This window comes from Aspergillus sydowii (assembly GCF_001890705.1).
Source record: "Aspergillus sydowii CBS 593.65 unplaced genomic scaffold ASPSYscaffold_6, whole genome shotgun sequence".
NCBI classification, from domain to species: domain Eukaryota; kingdom Fungi; phylum Ascomycota; class Eurotiomycetes; order Eurotiales; family Aspergillaceae; genus Aspergillus; species Aspergillus sydowii.
In genome coordinates this window covers 1,456,825-1,479,250 of record NW_024467864.1, presented here as the reverse complement: position 1 = coordinate 1,479,250, position 22,426 = coordinate 1,456,825, and the positions used below count along the sequence as shown (strand labels likewise).

At 51.9% G+C, this 22,426-nt stretch overlaps 11 protein-coding genes across 11 annotated transcripts; 4 read left to right on the top strand and 7 right to left on the bottom strand.

The window, feature by feature from the left end:
- Positions 1-292: 292 nt before the first annotated feature.
- On the top strand, positions 293-2,191 carry ASPSYDRAFT_58826 (uncharacterized protein; the record flags this gene model as incomplete). The annotated part of the gene is made up of 3 exons (XM_040849593.1): positions 293-412; positions 465-678; positions 732-2,191. 3 exons carry the CDS (start codon positions 293-295, stop codon positions 2,189-2,191), a joined length of 1,794 nt encoding a protein of 597 aa, XP_040702164.1.
- A 121-nt stretch (positions 2,192-2,312) lies between these two features.
- On the bottom strand, positions 2,313-6,048 carry ASPSYDRAFT_46372 (uncharacterized protein). The gene is made up of 2 exons (XM_040847208.1): positions 3,040-6,048; positions 2,313-2,981 (listed from the first exon to the last, which is right to left on the bottom strand). The coding sequence occupies exons 1-2, from the start codon at positions 5,980-5,982 to the stop codon at positions 2,457-2,459; spliced, it is 3,468 nt and encodes a 1,155-aa protein (XP_040702163.1). The 5' UTR covers positions 5,983-6,048; the 3' UTR covers positions 2,313-2,456.
- A 722-nt stretch (positions 6,049-6,770) lies between these two features.
- ASPSYDRAFT_133296 (uncharacterized protein) lies at positions 6,771-7,351 on the bottom strand (the record flags this gene model as incomplete). Its single annotated transcript, XM_040840629.1, has 2 exons — positions 6,771-6,871; positions 6,927-7,351. 2 exons carry the CDS (start codon positions 7,349-7,351, stop codon positions 6,865-6,867), a joined length of 432 nt encoding a protein of 143 aa, XP_040702162.1. The 3' UTR covers positions 6,771-6,864.
- Positions 7,352-8,580: 1,229 nt separating this feature from the next.
- Positions 8,581-8,772, top strand: ASPSYDRAFT_153159 (uncharacterized protein; the record flags this gene model as incomplete). Its single annotated transcript, XM_040842255.1, has 1 exon — positions 8,581-8,772. A coding segment is annotated over one exon (192 nt), but the record flags the coding sequence as incomplete, so codon positions are not given.
- A 172-nt stretch (positions 8,773-8,944) lies between these two features.
- Positions 8,945-10,381, bottom strand: ASPSYDRAFT_69446 (uncharacterized protein). The gene is made up of 3 exons (XM_040850470.1): positions 10,078-10,381; positions 9,601-10,032; positions 8,945-9,527 (listed from the first exon to the last, which is right to left on the bottom strand). Exons 1-3 carry the CDS (start codon positions 10,283-10,285, stop codon positions 9,043-9,045), a joined length of 1,125 nt encoding a protein of 374 aa, XP_040702160.1. The 5' UTR covers positions 10,286-10,381; the 3' UTR covers positions 8,945-9,042.
- A 529-nt stretch (positions 10,382-10,910) lies between these two features.
- On the bottom strand, positions 10,911-12,034 carry ASPSYDRAFT_46370 (uncharacterized protein). Its single transcript, XM_040847207.1, has 4 exons — positions 11,822-12,034; positions 11,441-11,746; positions 11,305-11,382; positions 10,911-11,246 (listed from the first exon to the last, which is right to left on the bottom strand). The coding sequence occupies exons 1-4, from the start codon at positions 11,987-11,989 to the stop codon at positions 11,013-11,015; spliced, it is 786 nt and encodes a 261-aa protein (XP_040702159.1). The 5' UTR covers positions 11,990-12,034; the 3' UTR covers positions 10,911-11,012.
- Positions 12,035-13,194: 1,160 nt separating this feature from the next.
- ASPSYDRAFT_90525 (uncharacterized protein) lies at positions 13,195-14,122 on the bottom strand (the record flags this gene model as incomplete). Its single annotated transcript, XM_040852350.1, has 2 exons — positions 13,195-13,570; positions 13,983-14,122. 2 exons carry the CDS (start codon positions 14,120-14,122, stop codon positions 13,195-13,197), a joined length of 516 nt encoding a protein of 171 aa, XP_040702158.1.
- A 429-nt stretch (positions 14,123-14,551) lies between these two features.
- Positions 14,552-15,699, top strand: ASPSYDRAFT_152929 (MBL fold metallo-hydrolase; the record flags this gene model as incomplete). Its single annotated transcript, XM_040842242.1, has 2 exons — positions 14,552-14,898; positions 14,946-15,699. 2 exons carry the CDS (start codon positions 14,552-14,554, stop codon positions 15,697-15,699), a joined length of 1,101 nt encoding a protein of 366 aa, XP_040702157.1.
- Positions 15,700-15,870: 171 nt separating this feature from the next.
- On the bottom strand, positions 15,871-18,069 carry ASPSYDRAFT_1048564 (uncharacterized protein). Its single transcript, XM_040839814.1, has 3 exons — positions 17,402-18,069; positions 16,180-17,354; positions 15,871-16,130 (listed from the first exon to the last, which is right to left on the bottom strand). The coding sequence occupies exons 1-3, from the start codon at positions 17,780-17,782 to the stop codon at positions 16,043-16,045; spliced, it is 1,644 nt and encodes a 547-aa protein (XP_040702156.1). The 5' UTR covers positions 17,783-18,069; the 3' UTR covers positions 15,871-16,042.
- On the top strand, positions 17,915-19,997 carry ASPSYDRAFT_46365 (putative choline transporter Hnm1). Its single transcript, XM_040847206.1, has 5 exons — positions 17,915-18,280; positions 18,326-18,634; positions 18,683-18,727; positions 18,775-19,130; positions 19,181-19,997. Exons 1-5 carry the CDS (start codon positions 18,193-18,195, stop codon positions 19,907-19,909), a joined length of 1,527 nt encoding a protein of 508 aa, XP_040702155.1. The 5' UTR covers positions 17,915-18,192; the 3' UTR covers positions 19,910-19,997.
- Positions 19,998-20,019: 22 nt separating this feature from the next.
- Positions 20,020-22,124, bottom strand: ASPSYDRAFT_1179184 (uncharacterized protein). Its single transcript, XM_040840338.1, has 3 exons — positions 21,745-22,124; positions 20,733-21,697; positions 20,020-20,686 (listed from the first exon to the last, which is right to left on the bottom strand). The coding sequence occupies exons 1-3, from the start codon at positions 22,101-22,103 to the stop codon at positions 20,439-20,441; spliced, it is 1,572 nt and encodes a 523-aa protein (XP_040702154.1). The 5' UTR covers positions 22,104-22,124; the 3' UTR covers positions 20,020-20,438.
- Between the last annotated feature and the right edge of the window lie 302 nt (positions 22,125-22,426).

Genomic DNA, 22,426 nt, shown 5'->3' with positions numbered 1-22,426 from the left:
GGAGGCGGGGACAGCCAGCCACTAGACTGGCCTGTGCAGCGTCAAGACACGGCTTTGGCGCTTCCAGGATTGGAGACTGCGGAGAAAAGCCAGCAGATCAATGAATTGGCAGTGGGCCTTTTCCTGCGCCAGCGCCGAGTCTGTGCTGCATTGCCGACCACCGCCGGTGGTGAATCTGGCGATGATCTGCATATCAAGAAATACCTTGTATAAATGTTGGCCATGCTGGACATTGCCTGGCACATCATCCGGTCCAGGTTGTAACTGTCTGCAACAGCGAGACTCTACAAACATGGCCGACTACGCTCGGTTTCCCAGTCTTCCGGACGACGCAAAGCATGAGGATGGAACTCCGGCGCTGAATCGTCATTCTACCTTCATCACGAGAGGACATGACTTCCCTGCTGCCAAGGTACGACTGCCACTTCCCTGTATACCAATCGAGCGTCGTCTCACACCACCAGGCTATGCTGTACGGCGCAGGAGTCCCCGACCCAGAGGTAATGGCAAAGAGCCCACATGTCGGCATTGGATCTGTCTGGTGGGAGGGAAACCCGTGCAACATGCACCTGTTGGACCTGGGAAAGACGGTGAAAAAGGCAGTGCAGGAGCAGGAGATGATCGCCTGGCAATACAATACAATCGGGGTCTCGGATGGGATAACAGTGGGCCACGAGGGTAAGTTGATCTAACACTTCGCTACGTCGCAACACCTAACTAGTTCTCTGTAGGAATGCGATTCTCCCTCCAGTCGCGCGAAATCATCGCCGATAGCATCGAAACCGTCACCTGCGCTCAACACCACGACGCGTGCATCGCCACCCCCGGGTGTGACAAGAACCTCCCTGGCGTGGTGATGGGAATCGCCAGGCACAACAGACCTTCGGTCGTCATATACGGGGGATCAATTCAGATTGGCTTCTCGAAAACCCTTCGCAAGCGCATCACTCTAGGGTCGGCTTTCGAAGCAGCCGGTGCATATACATACGACACCTTGCAGGACTTGGCCACCGAAGACAGCATCAAAGGCCTCCACACCAATGACGAGATAATGGACGATATCGAGCAACATACCTGTCCCACTGCTGGCGCCTGTGGGGGGATGTTTACTGCAAACACCATGGCCACAGCGATTGAGTCTCTCGGTTTGAGCCTTCCCGGGTCCGCCTCAACGCCTGCTTCCTCTCCTTCCAAAATGAGGGAGTGCGTAAAGGCTGCCGAGGCGATCAAGGTCTGTTTGGAGAGGAACATCAAGCCAAGTGATATTCTAACCAAACGATCCTTTGAAAATGCCTTGGTCATGGTGATCGCCCTTGGAGGAAGTACCAACGCCGTTCTCCATCTGCTGGCCATGGCACGAACTGCAGACGTCGACCTCACCCTTGACGATATCCAGAGCGTGAGCAACAGGATCCCGTACATCGCCGACCTGGCTCCAAGCGGAAAATACTACATGCCAGACCTGTATGAAATCGGCGGCGTCCCTTCCGTACAAAAGTTATTGATAGCCGCCGGGCTTCTCGACGGCGATATACCCACCGTGACTGGGAAGACGTTGGCAGAGAATGTTGCAGGGTTCCCTTCACTGCCTGCTGATCAAGTTATAATCCGCCCACTGAATAGTCCCATCAAGGAAACAGGCCATATTCAGATTCTGCGAGGAAACATTGCCCCAGGCGGCTCCGTGGCAAAGATCACCGGCAAAGAAGGAACGCGTTTTGTTGGCAAGGCTATGGTTTTTGACAAGGAGAGACATCTCAATCAGGCCCTGGATAAGGGTGAGATTCCTCGTGGCGAGAACATCGTCATCGTGGTGCGGTATGAGGGTCCCAAAGGGGGCCCCGGGATGCCAGAGCAACTCAAGGCAAGCGCCGCAATTATCGGAGCCAAGTTAACAAATATCGCCCTGATAACGGATGGAAGATATTCGGGGGCGAGCCATGGCTTTATCGTGGGCCATATTGTTCCTGAGGCTGCTTCTGGGGGTCCCATCGCGGTGGTCCAAACAGGCGATGTCATCACAATCGATGCGCAGAAAAACCAGATCAGTATGAATGTTTCTGTCGAGGAAATAAAAAGACGGCTGCACAATTGGAAACCCCCAAAGCCTGCTATAACTCGTGGTACTTTGGGAAAATACTCTCGTCTGGTGGGTGATGCCTCTCACGGTGCAATGACGGACCTTTTCTAGACAGTACATAAACAATATACACTCTACTATCCTGTGAAATGGTATGCATCATCTACCAGTAATTGGTATTAGTGTTGGTCCGCATATAATTGAGAATCAGAACTATGTTCATTCGCATTGGCTACTATTCATATCGAAACCACAAACATCACGCAGAAAGGTGTACAGCAACGAGTGAACTAATAATACCAGAGAGACAAACAACGCCCTGAGCGAGAACCCATCTAAGCGGGTCAGAAGGCTGACGGTATCGGGTTGGATGAAACTACTTCTTACCCTCAAACCCCAGCGCCCCAGTCACCGAGCCAAGTCCAAGGCCATCGATGAGCTTGTCGATTCCAAGTCCGCCCAGCAGTCCCTTGAGAAGACCCCCAAGCCCAAGGCCATCAAGAAGCTTACCAACAAGACCGAGTACTCCGCTGAGCAAAAGCCCAACGGCGGCAATGATCTGGAACAAGGGCTCCGATAGCAGCGCCCACAGGGGGTTGATCTTCTTCTTTGCATGGGGCATGTCGCTGATATACTCCCGGCCCTTTTCAATGGTCTCGACAATGGTCTGCGTCAGCTCCTTGAGCGAGTCGGCCAGTTGATACTCCTCCGGCGTGGCTTCGTGCGATGCACTGCGAGCCTTTGCGGTAGCTGCAATATGGCCGTCTGGATCGAGTGCACGGAGAGAGCCCTTGCATTCTTGCAGCCCATTGCCTGCTTTTTCAATCAAGGGCTTTACGTCTTTTACCAGCTGCTCCTCGTCAAGTTCTTCTTTTGGCGTGCGGCTGGCTTTTTCAGTGCGCTATGACCGTCAGTATGATATCCCAGGGTAGTAAAGAGAGACAATAAGGAGGGCTTACTGAGGTTATCTCCTTGCAAATTGGCCCAACAGAGTCGATTGTCTGCTGCAGAATGGTGCACATCTTCTTTGCCAGTTCTGCGTCTTCTTTCTCCTTCTTCTGCTTCTCCTGCTCCTCAGGGGACAGCTCTGGCTCTGGCTCTGGCTCTGGCTCCTCTGGTTTGTATCGCTCTGCCCGGCCTATAACATTGCCAGTCTTGTCGATGACCTCTCCATCCTCGTCAACAGCGCGTCCCATCAGTCGTTGGGGGTCGCCTTCAGTCAGTCTGCCCACGACTTCGCCTGAAGGGTCCATCACCATACCCTCCTTGCCCACTGTCAGTCCGTCCAGGCCAAAGAAGATCCCCTCTGGCTTTTCACGCTCATCCTCTGGGATCAGCTCTGCCTGGCCAATGACTTTGCCGTTGTCACTCCAGACCTGGCCGTTTCCGTCGACTTTCTTGCCAGACAGCTTCTTCGGATTTCCAGCAACAATCCTCCCCAGGATAGTGCCATGCTCGTCGACAACGTTGCCCAGCTTGTTGACTGTGCCCCCTTCAAGGGCGGACAGGTCCTCCTCCTCTTCTTCCTCCTCAGGGACCTCGTACCGCTCTGCACGGCCGTTGACGTTTCCATACTGATCGAGGATCTCGCCGGAGATATCGACGGTCTGGCCTCGCAGGCTCTTGGGATCGCCTTCCACGATCCTACCTACCACCTCACCGTCCGCGTCCTCAATGTATCCAGACTCTTTGACAGACAGCTCTCCCAGGCCACTGAAAGGACCCAGGGATTCTCGCTCGCCCTTGGGAATGAGCTGCACTTTCCCAATGACTTCTCCATCATCGTTCAGAATTTCACCCTTCTTGTTGATGCCTCGACCGGCAACCTCCTTCAGCTCACCTTCGACCACACGCGCAATTGGTACTTGATCGGGGCCCATTACATTTCCATGCTTATTTGGCTTCAAGCCTTCCACAGAGGAGAAATCCACTTCTTCTGGTTCAACCTCTGGTTCTTCCCACGGCTCTGCGCGTCCGATCGTGTTGCCTCGTTTATCCAGGATATCGCCATCGTCGTCCACCGCGTACCCAACAAGTCGTTTTGGATCTCCCTCGACCAGCTTGCCCACCTTTCTCCCGTTCTCGTCTTGGATCCAGCTGTCCTCTGCCACAAAAATGTCACCCAGCTCTGAAAACAGCCCGGGCTTTTCTTCTTCAATCTCTATTGGTTTGGCCTTGCCGATGACATGTCCTTGATTGTCCCAGAATTGACCTTCACTGTCAAGTTGGAATCCTCCCCGTGAAAGCTTCTTGGGGTCGCCTTCGACGAGCTCGCCTACAGGAGTCCCGTCTGCTCTGACAATGCTGCCGAGTTTGTTGCACGTCAACCCTTCCAGCGTGGAGATGTCGGGCAATTCTGGTTCTGCACCAAGAGATACTCCCTCTCCTGGTTCAGCCTGATCTTCCTGCTCGTCAGGCTCTTCCCTCTCTGGCTGCTCCGGCGACTGATCGACGGCCTCTTGGCCCTGATCCTTCAACTCTCCTGCCTTTTGCTGGATGAGGTCAACTCGGCCGATGAGGTCCCCATCCTCGTTAATGATCTCGCCATTATCGTTGACTTTCTGACCAGCAAGGTCTCCTGCGTCTCCTTCGACAACTTCACCAATGGGGTTTCCCTCGTTATCAAGAACCTTTCCACCTTCGCCAACTTCAAGTCCATCCAGGCTTGATAGATCTTGCGCCTGGTCTTTGAGTTCTCCTGCCTTTTGCTGGATGACATCAACTCGACCGATAAGATCCCCATCCTCGTTGATGATCTCGCCATTGTCGTTGACTGTCTGACCGACGAGGTCTTCTGGGTCTCCTTCGACAACTTCACCAATGGGGTTTCCGTTGTTGTCCAGAATCTTTCCACCTTCACCGACTTCAAGTCCGTCCAGGCTTGATAGACCGAGGGCCTCTTGCCCCTGATCTTTGAGTTCTCCTGCCTTTTGCTGGATGAGATCAACTCGGCCGATCAGATCTCCATCGTCATCGACAATCTCGCCATTACCATTAACTGTCTGGCCGACGAGGTCTTCTGGGTCTCCTTCAACAACTTCGCCAATAGGGTTCCCGTTGCTATCCAGAATCTTTCCACCTTCACCAACTTCAAGTCCTTCCAGGCTTGATAGATCTAGTGGAACTTTGTCTGAGATATCCGGCGCTTCCGGAACCTCGCCGGCTTGGGGCAGACCGGCGGCCTCCTGCCCCTGATCTTTGAGTTCTCCTGCCTTTTGCTGGATGAGATCAACTCGACCAATAAGGTCCCCATCTTCATCAACGATCTCGCCATTACTATTAACTGTCTGACCAACGAGGCCTTCTGGGTCTCCTTCAACAACTTCGCCAATAGGGTTCCCGTTGCTATCCAGAATCTTTCCACCTTCACCAACTTCGAGCCCATCTAAGCTGGATAGGTCTAGTGGGACATTGTCTGAGATATCCGGCGCTTCCGGAACCTCGCCAGCTTTGGGTACGTCGTCGGTCTGGGGCAGGTCGTCGGTAGGTGCCTTGTCTTTGGCCGTTTGAGCAGCATCTTGAACCTTCTGCTGATTCAGGGTATCGTCGGCTTGAGGTAAGTCCTTCTTATTCGTCGCGCCCTTGGCAGCCTTGAGACTGTCTTGTGGTTTCTTATCCTTCGCAGCACCTGCTTTATCCTTGGCTCCTTTTGCGAGGCGTCCAGATGGAGACGCAGCTGCCTCCTTTCCGCGGCTGGGAAGTGAACTCAGCTCCGAGCCCGACCCGGACGCATCTGTCCCAGGCTTCTCAACCTCGGGGGCTTGCTTCTGCCTTTGCTCTTTGAGCTTCGGTGGTGTAGGTTTGGCCTGTTTGGCCTGGGGGACTTTCTGTGTGGCGCTCTTTGCGGGCGCCGACGGGGCTTTACCCAGGGGTTTCGCTTTCGGACGTGCTGGGGTTGCCATTATTTTGGTTGTATATACAGGATTGCGTGTTCGAAAAAGGGTTTTCTTCTTTTTATATAGCACGTAAGCTGTCCTAATGTTGCTTTCTGCGATTGGCACGGTAGTAACTCGATGTCTTAGGTATAGTATACCAACGCGCCAGCATCAAAGTACGGCGAATCGCGATAAATATTTTTAAAGTGATCGACAATCTCCCGATCATCCAGATCTCGCCATGACGATCCCAGTCCCATCACCTGTGCGTCAGTTTGTCGCGGCGCCGCACTGGCCGAGCCCTACGACAGTGGCTGTATGTACACCAATCGGTACCTACCGACGACAGTATATGACAGGCGCGATGACAGCCAGAGAATAAACAACCAGGGATCCAGTCGCACGCGCACAGTCGTTGCCACCCTGCTGGGACGAGGTCATAATACAGGAGATATACGAGGGGTGGAGGGTTCCAGACCCACAGAGACTACGCGGCTTGTTCAAAAGTCGACGGATTAGGCAAATTTAGGAGAGCAAGTTTGGGCGAGCCATAATTCGGGTCTAACATCGCGCGGAAGCATCTACAGCGTATAGAACCGTTGTGGAAGGTGGTCTTAGCACACTGCTCCCAGCATACGCAGTACTGGTACTTGATATCTATTGCTGACGTGGGTACGGTACAATAGCATCTGCTCAACCACGTCTCACGGAAAAAGGAACCGGCGCATCGAACGAGCTGGATATGTGCACATGATGTAAATTCCACTCGTTGTATGAATTATCTTATCGTCATGCGCCCTGCTTGATGTACGCAGGCCGACCTCCAAGGGGTTCACGCTGTTCATGCTCACCAGGCCGTGCAGGGACCGTCATAGATTTGCAGGAAGACATCATTCGTCAGTATATTGATTAGGAACTGCATGAAATTAGAAATGGTCTCTAAAAGTAGAAAATTGCCAGGCCAAACTCACAGCAATGCCAACGTTAAATCACCCCGTATACTAGCTTTCAGGTCAACCTCGATATCGAGGTTTAAATCAAGGCGTAGTTTGAGCCCAGTGTCCTCTTCCTTTCCTTTTCCCTGTGCTTGTTCTCCCTGTTGTGCTCCTTGTCCTTGTATACGCCCTAGGCCCTGTGCCTGCGACGCGTCTTTGTTGGACAGCTGTTGCGACCTGTTGCCTTCGTATGGTTGCATTGCTTTGGTTTCATCTTGAACATCTTCCTCTTCTGAGGCAATCTTGGGTTTTTGTTGCTGACGCCGCGGCCTTTGTCGCACTTTCGTTGGTTTCGCTGCTTTCGGTTGGCGCTGTGGTGCACGCTCTTGTTCATCATCCGAATGGATGGTATAGACATCGTCATTGTCGTCAGCGTCTCCTTGAGCTGCTTTACCAGACATATTCACTGTAGGACTATGCGAGGAGCATGGAATATCAGCAGTGTTAAGAGAATTGCAAGCTGTGCAACTGCGCAGGCGCCTGTGTCCGCGATTTCAGCTCGCAGTAGAACGGTTCAATCCAGCTGAATAAGATGATGCTCACCCCTTTTGCCTGGTAAATTAGTGCTCAAGCTGGCTCGCCACTGGAGGTGTTGTCGGTACTTTTCTGACCAAGAAGACCATGCGTCTGGCCTTAATCGACGAAGAAATGACGCCGTACCCATGCAGGCATCCCAGACTGACAATATAATGATGCGCGTTCAATGACCTGCCGGCCTACCGAACCGGTATTCTCATCCAATACCACTTTTCCTAGTTGTTGCAGTTACGTAGATGTGGCTGAGACCAGTCCCAAAGCGGCGCAGGCGAATATTGATAGATGCCAGTCTTCCACCGCGTCTGTGCCAGTGCCACTGTTTGTGGTTTGCTGTTTAACCTATCAGAACCTACCGGTCCTGACATCAATACTACTGCATCAGGCTATCACAGCTGCCACTGCTGCGGCTTGGGTTGCCAATCTTCGTAAGTATAGACATACCTGAAGCGTATACCACAAATCGTCCAAGAGCTGTATCGCGCCGCAAATACTACGTCCCACAATGTCACAGAATATGAAGGATAATCCTACAGAGGATGCACCCGCCGGAAATGCATCCCCTACCCCCGCGGCCAAGCGCAAGCCCCCTAAGCTTAGACAAAAGCCACCCGCCGAGGCCGCAGCAGACGATTCGGGAACGCCAGGAAGCGCAGGTACCCCTCAACCTGAAAGGAACGATAACGTAGGAGATGAGAAGGGTTCAAAGGGAAATGAGGCCCCTGCAGATAACCAAACGAATGGGGATGCCCCCCAAGACGAAGCCCAGCAGGACGCGGAAGATGAAAGCCCGGGGGATGACGACCCCGGCGAAGGCACAGCAGAGGAAGAAGAGCAACCGGAAGACGACGAAGACGATCCTCCACCAGAATCACCGCCAACTGAAGAGATAGGTTCTCCAGAGCCAGAACCTGAGCGGGAACCTGATCCTCCCAAACGACACTACCGTCCGAGGCGGACCGTCACGCGTGAGCGTGAAAGGAATGCACCCCCAGAGGTCTGGGGTAGACACGATCAGGACCAATCCGGTCAACAACTCTCCCGCCTGGCTGATGTTGGACAGACCACCGACCAGGTTGGGGAGCTTGCACAGGACGTCGGTGGGAAGGCCGTGGGTGAGGTTGGAAATACTGCAGGCAAGGCTCTGGGCAGTGCCGTTGGTGGCCAGTCTGGCGGGGAAGACAAGGGAAAGGAGGAGCAATTGAGGCTGCGACTGGATCTGAACTTGGACATCGAAGTCCAGCTCAAGGCGAAGATCCATGGAGATTTGACGCTCCAGCTACTGTGAGTTCCGTGCATCTAGTTGAGGTTGTATAGCTAACGGTGTGTCTAGTAACTAAGCATGACGGCCTCGGTCTAGTATTTATTCTGTACTTGTATCCAGTCCGTCTCTACTCGTATCAATGTCTTTTTCAAGTTTGTGCCATTCTACGAGTTGGTGTCTGAAGGGCTGTGTATATAGCAATCTCAAGCGACCTATCATGAATGAATCGAATGTATTCAATGAGAGTCCGTGTACAAAACCTGACCATCAGCACTATTATCAATCTGTATTAAGTTACGTACTACCAGACAGTACCGTTCTCGCCTCCTCTCTGCCAGTGACTGGAATCCGTTGCACCCCTTGTACACCCTGTGGGACAAGGCCCGGATCGATCAGGCCAACCTGGCAAAGCACGCTCGCTTGATCCCAGTAAACATTCTCAGAAGATATTTTGCCACCGATAAAACGTGTAATGCTGATAAGAATGACCTCCACCTGCTTGTGTGTTGGGGCAACGCCTGGTAGGATCCATGGCATCTCCTGGCTGTGCTTGAAGCTCATGTACAGCTCCTCAACGACTCTGTCTGCGCCCGTGGTACGGGAAAGAAGCCTTAGACGCATCGAGGTCGGCGCGTTCCCACCAAAGTTATTTTCGTAGAAGCGACGAAGGTCCGTTCCGCCCGACGCGCCCTGTGCCGTTGGTTGAAAGGTAACAGAGGGGGTCTCGTCGCCTGTATAGCAGCCGATCGAACTTCCGGGCTTGGATGAAAAGTATCTTGCTGAGGAACTCACCATTAGCGACTGGACAGATAATGTGACCAGGTCAAGGAACATAGTATGTGAAATGCATACCTTGCTGGGCCTCATCCCATACTGCCTCCAAATCAACCTCTCTATGGAATGCCAGCTGCAGCGCCTTCAGCGACCGACTCCACGCCAACTGCGCTGGAATGTGATTATATTGTTTCATGTCCTTCTCTGCGAACCCTGGCAGAGATCCACTGTACACATACGCCTGGTACCCCACGCTGAGACGATCTCCTGTGCCCATTGCCGAAGTGATACGTCTGACTTCTCTTTGGCTCTTATGCGCCCTCCCAGTGGACGGATATACCACAGTGACATCCTGCGCGGCAAAGTGAATTAGGACACGAACTGACGATGGATAGGCAAGCTCTGGGTCGATGATCCTCGTTGGATAGTAAGCTATCAGTGCGCAGAGCTTACTGGTATTCGGTGAATGGAGAAAATGCTCCAAGCAGACCGCGGCGGCCTCGCCGAAACCTGACAGAATGAGCGCTGCATTGTTAAAAGGATAATGAGACACACTTATGATGGCATATGATTCACTGACACTTAAACCCGTCTTTACGCCCTCGAGGTCGTGGATAAAAGCTTTCTTGTCCTTGACAAGCGGAAGGTATCGAACGTCGAACCCTTCAAGACTCCAGCTGCGGAGAAAGCTACTGTCAAAATTCTCCCTGTCTGCGGCTATGCAGAGACGAGTAGCCTTCTTATTCGAGACGAAAGGCGCCATTAGATCTACCGTATACAAGTAATGTTGTCGATACTCCCTTCATGGAGCGGCTGGAGAATCCATGCAGGACTGCCCTTTCGACACTTCTCATCCTCAAACCCCGTAAAGGAAATAATGCATGACGAGCATACTGCAGATCCCCTTCTAGAAATAGCCCGAGTCACGTTCAAAGCCACGAGTCCGGACTGATATCATCTACGCCACCAAAGACCAATTCTGCGCCGGAACAGGCTAGACTGCCACTCGAGCTGTCCAGCAGACCAAGTCGGATTTGGACGCATATACCTCGATTATTCTTTAATATTATTGAAATCTATTAATTAGGAAATGCCACGTCGGTACCATAAAGGGTGATTAACGTTTTGTGCAAACGCTGGCTGGGTGTTCTCAAACCGCTGGGCGGGGGTGTGCCCAAGCCGGAATCGCGAATATGACAGAATTCCAATGCTGATTCTCACTGTCTATTATTTCTGTGCCAGTGAAATCTACAATACCTGTGAGTTTATATCCAAGACTAGATAGATACAGAGGTTGAGTCTAGGTGCTGGGATACCCTCCCGGTGCACTCAATCGAAAAGAATCTAACAAATTGATGTCCGACCAAGTTATTACAACGCGAAGGTATTTTCATAGTAACTATTATATTCATTACAGACCCTTTGCTTCCCGTAATTTAATCTGCCCGTGGAAATCCGACGGCAAGTTGGAAAGGCCATAGCGAGCGCGCTCACTGGCTGTACGTGTCCTCGGCCTCTTGAAGAGTCATGTCCAGACTGTTCTTGTTCTGGATGGCATCCTGAGCACAGGTTGGCACAGTGTCGATGATACCAAAGGCAAGCGTGTCAACACCTCCCTCCAACGCCCGGAGCAGGTGTGCAATCGGTTGGGTGAAGGGGGTCAGGCTCAGTAGGCCATGCTTGCCGATGACAGTCTTCAGGAGTTCCTGATGCACCATGACGAACTATTCCAGTTGTTAGTGCCATAGAATGGAGTGGGATCGTTTTCGGTAATCAACATACGGTTCTGAAAGCATTGCAGACGCCCTGCTGCTCGCTATCACTGTAGGCAGGAGGGCTCTGTCTCTTCTTTCCAGCAGTCTGGTTCAAGATATTAGCAATCTCTCCGGCGAGACACATTCGCATATCCATGACGAACCTTGACAGAGCGCTTGTCTCCAAGGATTTCGGCAGGGTCCCCAAGAATCTCTCCAATGTCACCAAGACATTGCTCTGGGTCTGCAACATCCAAACATTCCTGGCGCGCCCGAAGAGCGCGCTTATCTCCTAGGATCTCACTGGGGTCCTCCACGATCTCTCCGAGGTCTTCAACACACTTCTCGGGGTTCTCAACATCCAAGCATTCCTGACGAGCTTTGAGAGACCGCCTGGATTTACCACCGTTCATGGAAGTGATATCATTAGTGACTATCTGGATTATATCCTTAAAGTCGTTGATCAATTGCTAGGGAAGAAGTAAGCAGGAATGGCCTTATACCAGCAGCCCTTCGGGGCACATATACGGGACTGCGTAACATACAGGGCCAGTGCTGAAGAAGTTTGTGATGGATATGCTCTTGGCGATATCGTTGGTTTCCGATGACTTCTGGGTGATCTGGTCGATATTGGCGGTCATTTGCGAAGCACTGACCTGGGCAGAGGCAGAGGCAGCCAGGCCCAGAAGTGGGAAAATAGACTTGAAATGCATTCTGATAGTGTTTATCGAAGAACTAGTAAATCAAATGAAGGGACTGAAGCTTGCGGGTTGATGTCTTCCTCAGAGGCCGGATACTTGGGGCTTTATATAGTTCTTCGCTGCCATAATTTCCAATAACCTCCCTCTTTACCCTACTCAACAAACTGACATGAGCAAACCCACAATTTCCATCGCTCGAAGAGATGCAAAGCTATTGACCCTGCTAATGTGCGGTGATGCATTCGAGCCGCTGTATATGGAAAGAACTCTGGGCGATCATCGCCATGAAGCCAGACCCAGCGAAGAGGACCAGGAACCATGTTAACAAATTGGAGAAAGAGTGCTCCAGAGTTGAGGCTGATCATCACCGTCTGGTCCTCCCTGACCAGTGCATATTGAAAAAGGTTCCTGCAGCCGATCATTGTTCCAGCGGAGATTAACCTCGTGGAGCTGCCGCAATATGCAGGCCTCACTGGCCATGGCGAGGATTGGCCTGGCGGGGCATGAAGATGGTTGGGTCTGCCCTGTCCACCACTCCACGTGAGTCAAAGCCCATTTGGGATGTGATGGCAATGCTTCAGTGTTGTCTCGTGGGCCCTGCGGAGCGGCTATCACGTCCCGGTGTTCCTAGTGGCGTAGATCCAGTTCGGCGGCACGGCGTGCCTTGATTTTTGCAGTGATCGACTGCCACCGTATATTCAAGCTCCACGTTGCCTTCGGTCATGGCATTAGTTTACTGGATAATATAGAACGCTTCTTTGATCATCCCACCACAGTCGATGTCCACTTCAGCTCGCCGCCACGGGCTGGTAGTTCATATTCCTAAATATTTGGCCATCGGGGTCCAACTCGTGTAGCTGGCTGTATCATGGGGGGGTTATGGACGTATTGGGCGATTGTTGGGACGTAATCTTTTCAAACGCTGGTTCACACCGCTTGTATTCTCTGGGGTATAATTAGGGCTTCAATTCGAACAGCAACGGCACTGCCAGTGGAGCTGAATCCGACCAACTTAAATATATGGAGATCAATCAGTGGATGAAATTATGCATGGCCTTTCCTTCGCTCCTGTACTGTGCTGGCAAGCGGAGAGTCGAGATACAAGTTGAGCATGTCGTATTGATATTTATGAGGAGAAGAGTAAATAAGCCATTTATTTGCATTAACATACTAATTTCCATGACGGATGAGAGTACCCCGAAGCAACCGACGGTGGACTAAAAGGTAGCCAGCTTATCCCTCACGTTGATCTTAGTCTTGTTTATCTCGAGATCATCGCGGAACTTGACTCCGTTCTGGAATACGATGGCGATGTCCGACCCGCCTAATAGGAAGTACGAGATTTTATCCCCTTTCTGCACGCAGTATTCCTTCTGGACGCTCATCGCCACGGACGAGACCTGGGCCATTCTGATTAGCAGGACTGCAACCTTGCCATGGACGACAGTGTCGATGATGATCAGGCCTCGAGTCTGGCACCACTGGTAGCCCGCATCGTCTGGGGCATCCAGCGATCGAAACTCAACCTTCTTTTTGTGGTGCCTTCGGGATATCTCGGTTACCTCACGAGTAAGTCCCCGATCGGCCGCTAGCCTGGTGCCGTCTTGTTTCTTGGTAATTTAAAGGTACGTCTGATCCTGGATATTCTTCACCTCCATGACCTTGTCGTTTTACCGGTGCGTGCTGGCGGTGGTAGTCATGAGGCTAAAGGAACGCGTGCATCAGGCTGCCATTATCGAAATCCGGACCGAGTCTCTGAAGCAGCTCGCTAACAGACCACTTGATTCCTTTGCCGTAATAGCTCGTTTCCCAATACTGACGAGTCCATCCTCAATTTCCCATGGGCCACGAAAACATGGTGTTAGCGGCGTGCACAGTGAGCGAATTTTTGTCTATCCAGCTATCGGACGGGCAAAGTTGATGTCTGCTCATTTACGCGAGAAGAACTCATTGAATGAACCACATTCCCCGCTCGGCGGCTTCTATTAGAATTTCATATCCTTACCCTAGATAGGATTGTTGTAGAAGAACACCACATGGGCAGCAGATTCCGGTGTGTCGAGCCAGTAGGAAATCCACGACAGGTCCGTGTTCAATGTCTCGGGCAGCAATGGCATCTGGAGGTTTCGGACAGACGGATGCCATGAAAGCCCAGAAAATCAAATTATACTCTTTCCACGTAGTTTTTAATTGCATAAACTCGAGTTGTTCCGCCGTCATTAGTAGCTATTTGATACTAGAGGGTCTTTTATTTTATTATTTGTAATGAGTACGGTAAGCAGACGCGGGACGAGCCTCCCGCAGTGCCAAGCCCGCCCGGCCACTCAGGGCGCGCCAGTGGGGCTGCCGTATTCGGAAAGGCACCACAAACAGGAGGGGCACTCTCCACCACTCAGTCCTCATTCCTTTCCACTGCCAGCTCCTGAATGGCACCTCTCGGTGCGGAGTCCAGGCCGCAGGTCGCAGCAGGTCGACATCCGAGACCACAAGTAACCAAGAAGCCAGAGAGGATGTTCCCCGCGTTGGATATATATTTCCACCACATCAATTAACCACAATACAACTACGTTCCAAATGACACAGATACCTCCGCTCAACATCCCCCAGTCTTCCCAGAGTGTCAATGTCCATGTCATAGACACGACGGTGAGGATCGATGGCCCCGCCGATTTCTTCCTCAAGCCTCGGGTGGGCAACATGGATCGACTGGTCGCAAATGCATTTACCTTTTTGATCGAGCATCCCACTACCAAACAGAAAGTCATCTTTGATCTCGGAGTCCGAAAAGATGCCAACGAACTGTCGAGTCCCTTCTGGAAGGGCTTTCGTGAGAACTTTGTAATCGATGTCGAAAAGGACGTCGCAGACATATTGCAGGACAACAATATCGACCTCACCTCGATTGAGGCCATAATTTGGAGGTGTGCAGATCCTCTGACCCGCTGTTCACCTTTCTAACTATGAAAAGCCATTGCCATGCGGACCATACTGGGGACCCGTCAACCTTCCCCCCGGGCGTCGACTTGATTTTTGGCCCTGGGGCGCCAGCCGCCAGACTCCCAGGGTATCCTACGAACCAAAAGAGCTCGCTATTCGAGGACGACTACCAGGGCAGAAAACTGGTGGAAATTACACAGGACAAATTCGATCTGCAAATCGGTGAATTCCGAGCTTTCGATTACTTTGGCGATGGCTCTTTCTACCTACTCGATGTCCCTGGTCACGACATCGGCCACGTTTGTGGCCTCGCCAGGACAACTGCCAAGGGAACGCAAGCCTCCGAAGACGACAGCTTCGTTCTCATGGGTGCCGACACCTGCCATCACGCGGGTCAACTTCGTCCTTCAGAGTTCCTGCCGCTACCATTGGAGATCCATCCGCACCCGAAGGACTCGGAGGCCATGCCGGCGCCATTTGCCAGTACCTGCTTGCAGAAGATACACCCCAGGGGACAGTTATATCACAGTTGTCCGTTTTACGAAGTTGGCGTCTTAGATAATGGCTTCAGCATGTCGGAGTCGCCTGAAGTCACTGCTCAGAGCATCGAAAAAATGTTGTCATTCGACGCCGCACCTAATGTCCTGCTTGTCCTGGCACACGACGTAACTCTACAGGACACCGTTAGTCTTTTTCCAGCCAAGGTTAATGGATGGGAAGACACCGCGTTAAAGGACGAAACTAGGTGGCGGTTCTTGCGAGATTGGAGCACTGCTTTCGAATGATGGACGAGATGTATACATATTGTCTTGGATGGTAAATTCAGGCTGATAGTGGATAATTATCCGTGATTGAATGTGGCATATATCCTGTTCTATCAGTATGACGAACCAGAGTCGAAAAAGGAATGTTTAGTGTCAACTATGCACCAAATATACAGTATACCAACACTTCGAAGTAAACCGCTGTGATTAGAGAGCAGGAACTGTGCAACACATTGCTAACCCTGCGAGGCTGATCTAATTATTATAGAGAGAACATCGTTTTCGTAGTAACAAACAGCAGTCCCTTTTTTCTCAAGATTCCCAGTTCAAAACATTCGCAGATCCATGACCTCAATTTGCACGACTATCGACGCTCAAACGTAAACTGGACCTGAGGGACATCTGCACTATCTGGCGGCATGCCGAATGTAATATTCCAGAATTCAAAATTACTGCCAGATATTAACAAACAGTGTGTAAGAAAAAGAAGTGGATACTTACTGAATAGCCTCGCAAGAGCCTCCTAGCAGGCCACAGAACGATATCTGGGGAGTCGGGTCGACAGTGCCACCAACGACTTCAATCTTAAGACCATCCACATCGTCGAAACCAGTAATATCTCTCTTTCGACCGAGCGGGTTGGCCGCGAGAGCGAACGTGAATGTACTTGAAGAGTTCCCAAGCGGGTAGGTGAGGTTCAGGGCATATGGAGCAACATCGGCTTTCAATGCCGTCTCTGTGGGATACAGGCTGAAGTATCCAATGGACTCGTCAGATCTTGCCCACTGAACTACAGAAGGGCTGAAGGAACTCGAGTCCTCGGAAAAGCCGCCAATTACATTTTGGTTGAAAGACTGCGTGCCGATGGAGATATTCGATGACACCCATGTGGTGATGTTGCGCGGTTCGAGATCCGCTGGAGGTACATAGGCATGCCCTGTGTATGTATGATCTCCAGCAAACGAACTGAGCTTCGACAATATCCTGTCTGGAATGAGTGTTTTGTGGAACTGGGACAACACGGCAATGACCGGTGCAACCTCAAAGTCATCGGCGTGGGCCATAGTCCAGATTGGCGAGGTCGTCGTCCACACATTCTCCTTTCCTATGAGCGTCCACATCCAGATCGACATGATGGCCACATGCTGGTTCATATCATAGCCGTACGTACGATCCCACGGGCCAGCAAAGTTCCTCATGCTCGGGTTCCAGAGCTCCGACTCATAGTCCCATATCTGGCGTATAACCCGGGCTGCATTTTGTCCGATGGTCGAGTTTGTAGATCCCAGATACTTCGCCGCAATTGTGAGTGCAGATATGGATACGCCGGCATATGTTGGACTGTTGAACTCAGAGAGGGTATGGTTACGGTCGAAAAGGTCCAAGAAGTCAACTGCATCTGCCTCTCCGGCAGCAGTCATGTTGGCATCGTTCAACCTCCTTCCGGTCCATGAAGTGACAACAGTTCTCATTAACCAGGCATTGGAGTATCCTGGGTATAGATTGTCGCCATCCACGCCACCGACGCGGTAGCTGTCGCCTATCGTGTTATTGTGCAAGCTTTCCAGGATTAAGTCCTGCAGATCTACAGGCAACAAACTCCGAAATTCCTCGTAAATAATTATCAAAGCAGTTCCAATAAAGCCCCTCCAGTTGGGGTCCCAAGAATTGTATATCTGTTTCCCTTAGTCGTGGCCTTGGCTGCCGGAGTTCGATAACCTACCACTGGAGGGTACGCGGGACTTCCCACGGTGGGCTGCTCGGGATACTTGGTGTAGTCGCCGTACCACTGCGCCGATTTATTCTTTTCTTGATCGCCAATGATGTTTTTGACTATCTTAGCGGCCTCCTCCGCGTCATTGTCGAGGTTGCGCTGCAATAATCCCACCGAGTACCAGATGGACGACCGGGTCTCGTGAGGCCCTGCAGCGAGGGGAAAGTAAAAGTAACGCAAATAGGAGGCCGATGGATCGTAAATGGCGTCCTGCAGGGTCATTGACTCGTCGAAGAGGGTCTGTGCATGGTGGCTTAATTTTACTGAGTGCACGAGGCCAGCACCCAGTAGGGCTGTTCCTAACGCCTGCAACCAAGTAGATTTCAACATCTCGACAGCTGGATTGCAATATCTTTGAGACTTCCAGCCTTCAAGTATCGCTCTTTACCTCGGCCAACCCCACCGGAGTTTTGCCCTACACTGTGGAGAGATACAGCGGTCATCCTGCCGTCCAAGCCCTCCATTCCCCAACTTGGACCGGCAAACACCGGCACAGTCCGGGCTGCTTATCTCTCTGTGGGGTTGCATGGTTGCATGGTTGCACGGTGGCATTCTTCTGGGGAAGAAACAAAGCAATGCAGGAAATGAACCACGCGACTGGGGCTGATAACAGTGGTCCCGTATCACATATCACCGCCAGATCGCCATCTGAACTGTTACACAACAGTGAGCAGACTCTTTAAGTGCCGCGTTTCCCGGTCTCGCTTTTCTGAGTCTGACTTGTCAATCCGCGCGTCAGAATGGCCGACTCCAGCTCAAAACACGCCGCCGTCAAGGCCAGCGATGCGACCGCCATGGATGCCGACGAGCTGCGCTTGGCGCAGATGGGTACGTTGTTTGTAAAACAATATAGCTTTACTAATGAATAATTAGGACACACCCAGGAACTAAAGCGTCACTTTAGCATGCTGTCGCTGATCGGGCTGGCGTCCACTACGACCATCTCCTGGACAGGCCTTGGACTCAGCATCGTCACCGAAATCAACGCCGGAGGACCGAGTGCGATTATCTACGGCTTCATCCTGGTCACGATGATGCAGTCATTTTTGGGAGCCTCTCTGGCCGAATTCGTCTCCAGCTATCCAACCGAGGGGGGCATGTACCACTGGATTGCGGCCGTTGCGCCCAAGAAGCTGAGTGCCTTCTTGAGCTTCATTACCGGCTGGCTGACCGTTGCTGGCTGTATGTATGCGCCATATCACAGCAGCAGCAGCAGCTAACGCGTTGCAGGGATATTCACCACCGCGTCGACCAACCTGATTTTCGCCCAGATCGGTACGTTAGGAATGCTGCACATTCTTCATGATACTAACATTGACCAGTCCAAGCACTCTATTCTCTATACCACCCATCAGTGCCAATCAAGACGTGGGAGACGTTTATCATTTACCAGGCCCTCAACATCTTGACAGCTTCTATGATCCTATTCGGGAACAGGGCCATCCCAGCACTCAACAGGTTCTCTCTGTTCTACCTCCAGATCGGCTGGTTCGTTGTCCTTGTTACAGTGGTCGCGTGTGCACCGACACACCAGAGCAAGGATTTCGTATTCAGAACGTTCATCAACAACACCGGCTGGGACAGCAATGTCATCTGCTTCATCACGGGGCTCGTCAACCCGCTGTATGCTTTGGGAGGGTTGGATGGGATCACGCATATCACAGAAGAGATGCCCAACGTGAGTCGCTGTCAGTCATAAGTAAATAAATCAGATGAACTAATGAATAGCCCTCTCGAAACGCCCCGTTGGCAATCTGCATCACCCTGACCATCGCCTTCACCACCGGCCTCAGCTACCTGATCGCCCTGATGTTCAGTGTGCAAGACTTCGCCGCGTTATCAGACACAAACACTGGCCTCCCTCTTACTGAACTCTTCCGCCAGGTCACCCAATCCGTAGGCGGCGCCTTTGGCCTCACCTTCATCCTCTTCATCGCCCTAGGCCCCTGCGTCGTCTCCTCCCAGCTCTCCACTTCGCGCGTCCTCTGGGCCTTTGCGCGCGACAGAGCCATGCCATTCTCCGACACCTGGGCGCGAGTCAGCAAGCGATTCGGCATCCCCTTTAACGCGCAACTCCTCGTCGCAGCCGTCATCGCCGCCCTAGGCTGTCTCTACTTAGGAAGCAGCACCGCATTCAACAGCATGCTCGGTGCCGCCGTGACAATCAACAACGTCGCGTACCTGATCCCCATCTCGACGAACATGCTGACGGGCCGCGCGAATATGCACAAGGGTGTGTTCCATATGGGGTCGTGGGGGTGGCTGGTGAATGGTGTTGCCGTGGGCTGGCTGCTCTTTGCGATTGTCTTTTTCAGTTTCCCGTATAATATGCCTGTGACGGTGCAGAATATGAACTATACTTGTGTTGTTGTTGGTGGGATTCCAATACTTATCCTGGTTTGGTGGGTTCTAGGGAATCGGCAGTACAAGGACAAGATTGCTAGGGCGAAGGAGTAGTCTTGTCTGGACAGTGTTACTTTAATTTGAAAGTAGTTCTATATTCTTTTTTTTTTTTATTTTTTTTCAAGCTTTGTATACCTAATAGGCAATGTGCTTGGCGAACACCCAAGACTGAATCAGTCACCAAGAATCGCGTGGTTGCCAATCTCTTCCACATGGGTGATAAATGATAATAACTCCTCCAATAAAAGAAGCCCATTCATTTGTGCACCGCGTTATCAGCCAAAACCGGTGAGAAGTCCGAGACGGCTGAGACGTGTTTGCCGGACTTTGCCGGTGCCATCTGACTGGACCAGGTCGCGACTGATCACCGCTGGCTTACTGTATAGATAAATTAAAGATGGAGCAATGTTGCATACGCTTGGAGATTGTGATTCCTCAAGGTCCACCTGAGATGGATTGCCGGTGACAGAGCAGTCCATTACAGACTCCGGAGTTCGTAAATACAGGGATCCTCGGCGATAGGCGATATTTCCTTGAACAACCGTGGTGTGCAGACAATGGATGCTAGGGTGAGTAAACTATCTCACTGAGCCATCCAGTCCGAATACATCATCTGCTGCAGACTGGATTGGTCGAACAACTGCCACGACTGGTCCATCGGGGCCATCATGGCAAGGTTCTCGTACACATTCTGCGGCAGGGTTGCAGACTCGGGAACTTGTATTCCAGCTAGACTCGATTCCAGCCGGGCGACGAGGATGTCACGCAGACTGGGCTTTGGGCCTGTCATTCGTTTGAGCATTTCAAGGTGCACGCGTATACTTGGGAGATCTGTATATATTAGCCATGACGCCTGCTATGCACTTTGATAACATACCATCTGGTTCGCCACTGCCCCCTTCGATACCCTGAATGACAATAAGTGCAGCCCAGGTGATAATGACCTGGTCCCAGTTCGACCAGATAGAATCATCATGAGAATGTAGCTTTAGAGTTGCGCGGGCTGAAAGGAGCAATTCGTACTGTTCCTTCGGGGTGATGCTGTTCGACCACATGTTATACCCTCTCACTGGATGGTATATGGATAAAACAACCAGCCGATGAAGGACATACTGGCGAAAGACAAGTTTGAGATCTTGTTCCGATCCCTCTGAGCTCTGGGTGAACTCAACAAGCCATTCATCCAGCTGGCGAGCCCAATCCCTCATCACCGCGGTATCGACTGCAGTGAAACTGCCGCTTGTTAAACTCACTGATGAGACATCGCTCGTAAAGGCTGACCATATTGTTGGCAATCCCCTTCCTGCGAAATGAGTCAGGCCGGTATGCATCATTCGAGTCAGTCTGTACAGTTGATCGCGATGCGACATTCGCAGACCCTGTAGTGGCGCTTCAATCGGAAGAACAGGACAGGAAAGATGAAGAGAGGCATGCTCGAGGTCAATAATCTGGACACCGCTGAACAGCTTGCGCCACTTGCGCGATGACTTGTCGATATGAGCTGGGAAGTGTTCCAGGATGAGGCGATATGCTATAGATATCCAGATCCCAGTCTCACGGACAGTTGCCTCATTGAGAAGCCCGGCCAGAATTATTCCTAAAACTGTCTGGAAAGCCCATTCCTCTGTATCGTCAGGCGTTCTGCCCATTTCACTATTGGGGATGCATAGCTGGGCGATGGCATTGCACAGGACGGTGAAGTAGTGCGGTGCCAGCTCTGCAACATCTGGCGGGCCCCGCACGCTGGAACAGTACAATATGGAGACCAGGAGTATTGGATGAGGCGCAGAAAAGGTCTGTTTGTGCGGCATGAAATGCAGGCCAGGCATTCTATCGTGGAATCTGCCACTGTATTAGTAGCGGATAGACACCAAAAGCGTACCACTTACGACAGCCACAGCTCCTTTACTATATCACTACGCCATATAGAGGGAACAGTCTGTGGGGTACTTCTCTGCAGCACCGCCACTGCTCCCCAGAGAGGCCCGAAGCCCTTGGACTCTGGTGATCGATCTCCGGTGTCATCTACGTCTTCAGCAGCCTCCGCTTCTTGCGCCCGATGGTCAAGACCAATTCTCTCCTCAATAACCTTTAGTCTATGCAGGACATCCGTTTTGAAATCGTCGTCCTGCAGAGCCATCACACCCTCCGGCAGAGTCGCTGCATTGGCTCGCGGCAGGAAGATACAGGGCAGCCCTGAGCGGCGACAGCGACGACAGACATTGTTGCCTTCGACGACGCATCTCATCTTCTGGCGTCTGCAATTGACTGTATACTAGTTACATGTTGAAACTCACCGCGACCGATGCGCACGGGCCACGAAGGGGATGGAGAAGGAGAGACTGGGACTGACTGCAAGCCTTGCGGGGCTTATCCTCCGCAGCATTTTGGCCGTTCCTTGGCTCGGGAACTGTTTGGTTGGCAGACAGGGACATCTTGGAAAGTGGGAAGCCCGGCAAAGTCAGGGGAAAGCAGGACAAGTGGAGGATGGAGAATGCAGTCTGGACCGGCGTTGTGCGGCGCGGTCTGTGCAGGGCGGCCGGCCATGTCCGGTTGTTTACCGGTAGGCCA

Bases quoted from the DNA above. Each gene is read 5' to 3' on its own strand.
- ASPSYDRAFT_46372 (XM_040847208.1), bottom strand. From the start codon at position 5,982: ATGGCAACCCCAGCACGTCCGAAAGCGAAACCCCTGGGTAAAGCCCCG. The intron at 2,982-3,039 runs GTAAGCCCTCCT...TGACGGTCATAG, and splicing joins TTTGCAAGGAGATAACCTCA to CGCACTGAAAAAGCCAGCCG.
- ASPSYDRAFT_69446 (XM_040850470.1), bottom strand. From the start codon at position 10,285: ATGGCGCCTTTCGTCTCGAATAAGAAGGCTACTCGTCTCTGCATAGCC. The intron at 10,033-10,077 runs GTGTGTCTCATT...TCATTCTGTCAG, and splicing joins TGAATCATATGCCATCATAA to GTTTCGGCGAGGCCGCCGCG. The intron at 9,528-9,600 runs GTATGCATTTCA...TGAGTTCCTCAG, and splicing joins ATGGGATGAGGCCCAGCAAG to CAAGATACTTTTCATCCAAG.
- ASPSYDRAFT_46370 (XM_040847207.1), bottom strand. From the start codon at position 11,989: ATGCATTTCAAGTCTATTTTCCCACTTCTGGGCCTGGCTGCCTCTGCC. The intron at 11,747-11,821 runs GTATGTTACGCA...CTTCTTCCCTAG, and splicing joins ACTTCTTCAGCACTGGCCCT to CAATTGATCAACGACTTTAA. The intron at 11,247-11,304 runs GTATGTTGATTA...CAACTGGAATAG, and splicing joins TCTGCAATGCTTTCAGAACC to TTCGTCATGGTGCATCAGGA.
- ASPSYDRAFT_1048564 (XM_040839814.1), bottom strand. From the start codon at position 17,782: ATGTTGAAATCTACTTGGTTGCAGGCGTTAGGAACAGCCCTACTGGGT. The intron at 17,355-17,401 runs GTAGGTTATCGA...TAAGGGAAACAG, and splicing joins GTCCCGCGTACCCTCCAGTG to ATATACAATTCTTGGGACCC. The intron at 16,131-16,179 runs GTAAGTATCCAC...AATATCTGGCAG, and splicing joins GGCTCTTGCGAGGCTATTCA to TAATTTTGAATTCTGGAATA.
- ASPSYDRAFT_46365 (XM_040847206.1), top strand. From the start codon at position 18,193: ATGGCCGACTCCAGCTCAAAACACGCCGCCGTCAAGGCCAGCGATGCG. The intron at 18,281-18,325 runs GTACGTTGTTTG...ATGAATAATTAG, and splicing joins GCTGCGCTTGGCGCAGATGG to GACACACCCAGGAACTAAAG. The intron at 18,728-18,774 runs GTACGTTAGGAA...AACATTGACCAG, and splicing joins CCTGATTTTCGCCCAGATCG to TCCAAGCACTCTATTCTCTA.
- ASPSYDRAFT_1179184 (XM_040840338.1), bottom strand. From the start codon at position 22,103: ATGAGATGCGTCGTCGAAGGCAACAATGTCTGTCGTCGCTGTCGCCGC. The intron at 21,698-21,744 runs GTAAGTGGTACG...ATACAGTGGCAG, and splicing joins GTAAAGGAGCTGTGGCTGTC to ATTCCACGATAGAATGCCTG. The intron at 20,687-20,732 runs GTATGTTATCAA...TAATATATACAG, and splicing joins GGGCAGTGGCGAACCAGATG to ATCTCCCAAGTATACGCGTG.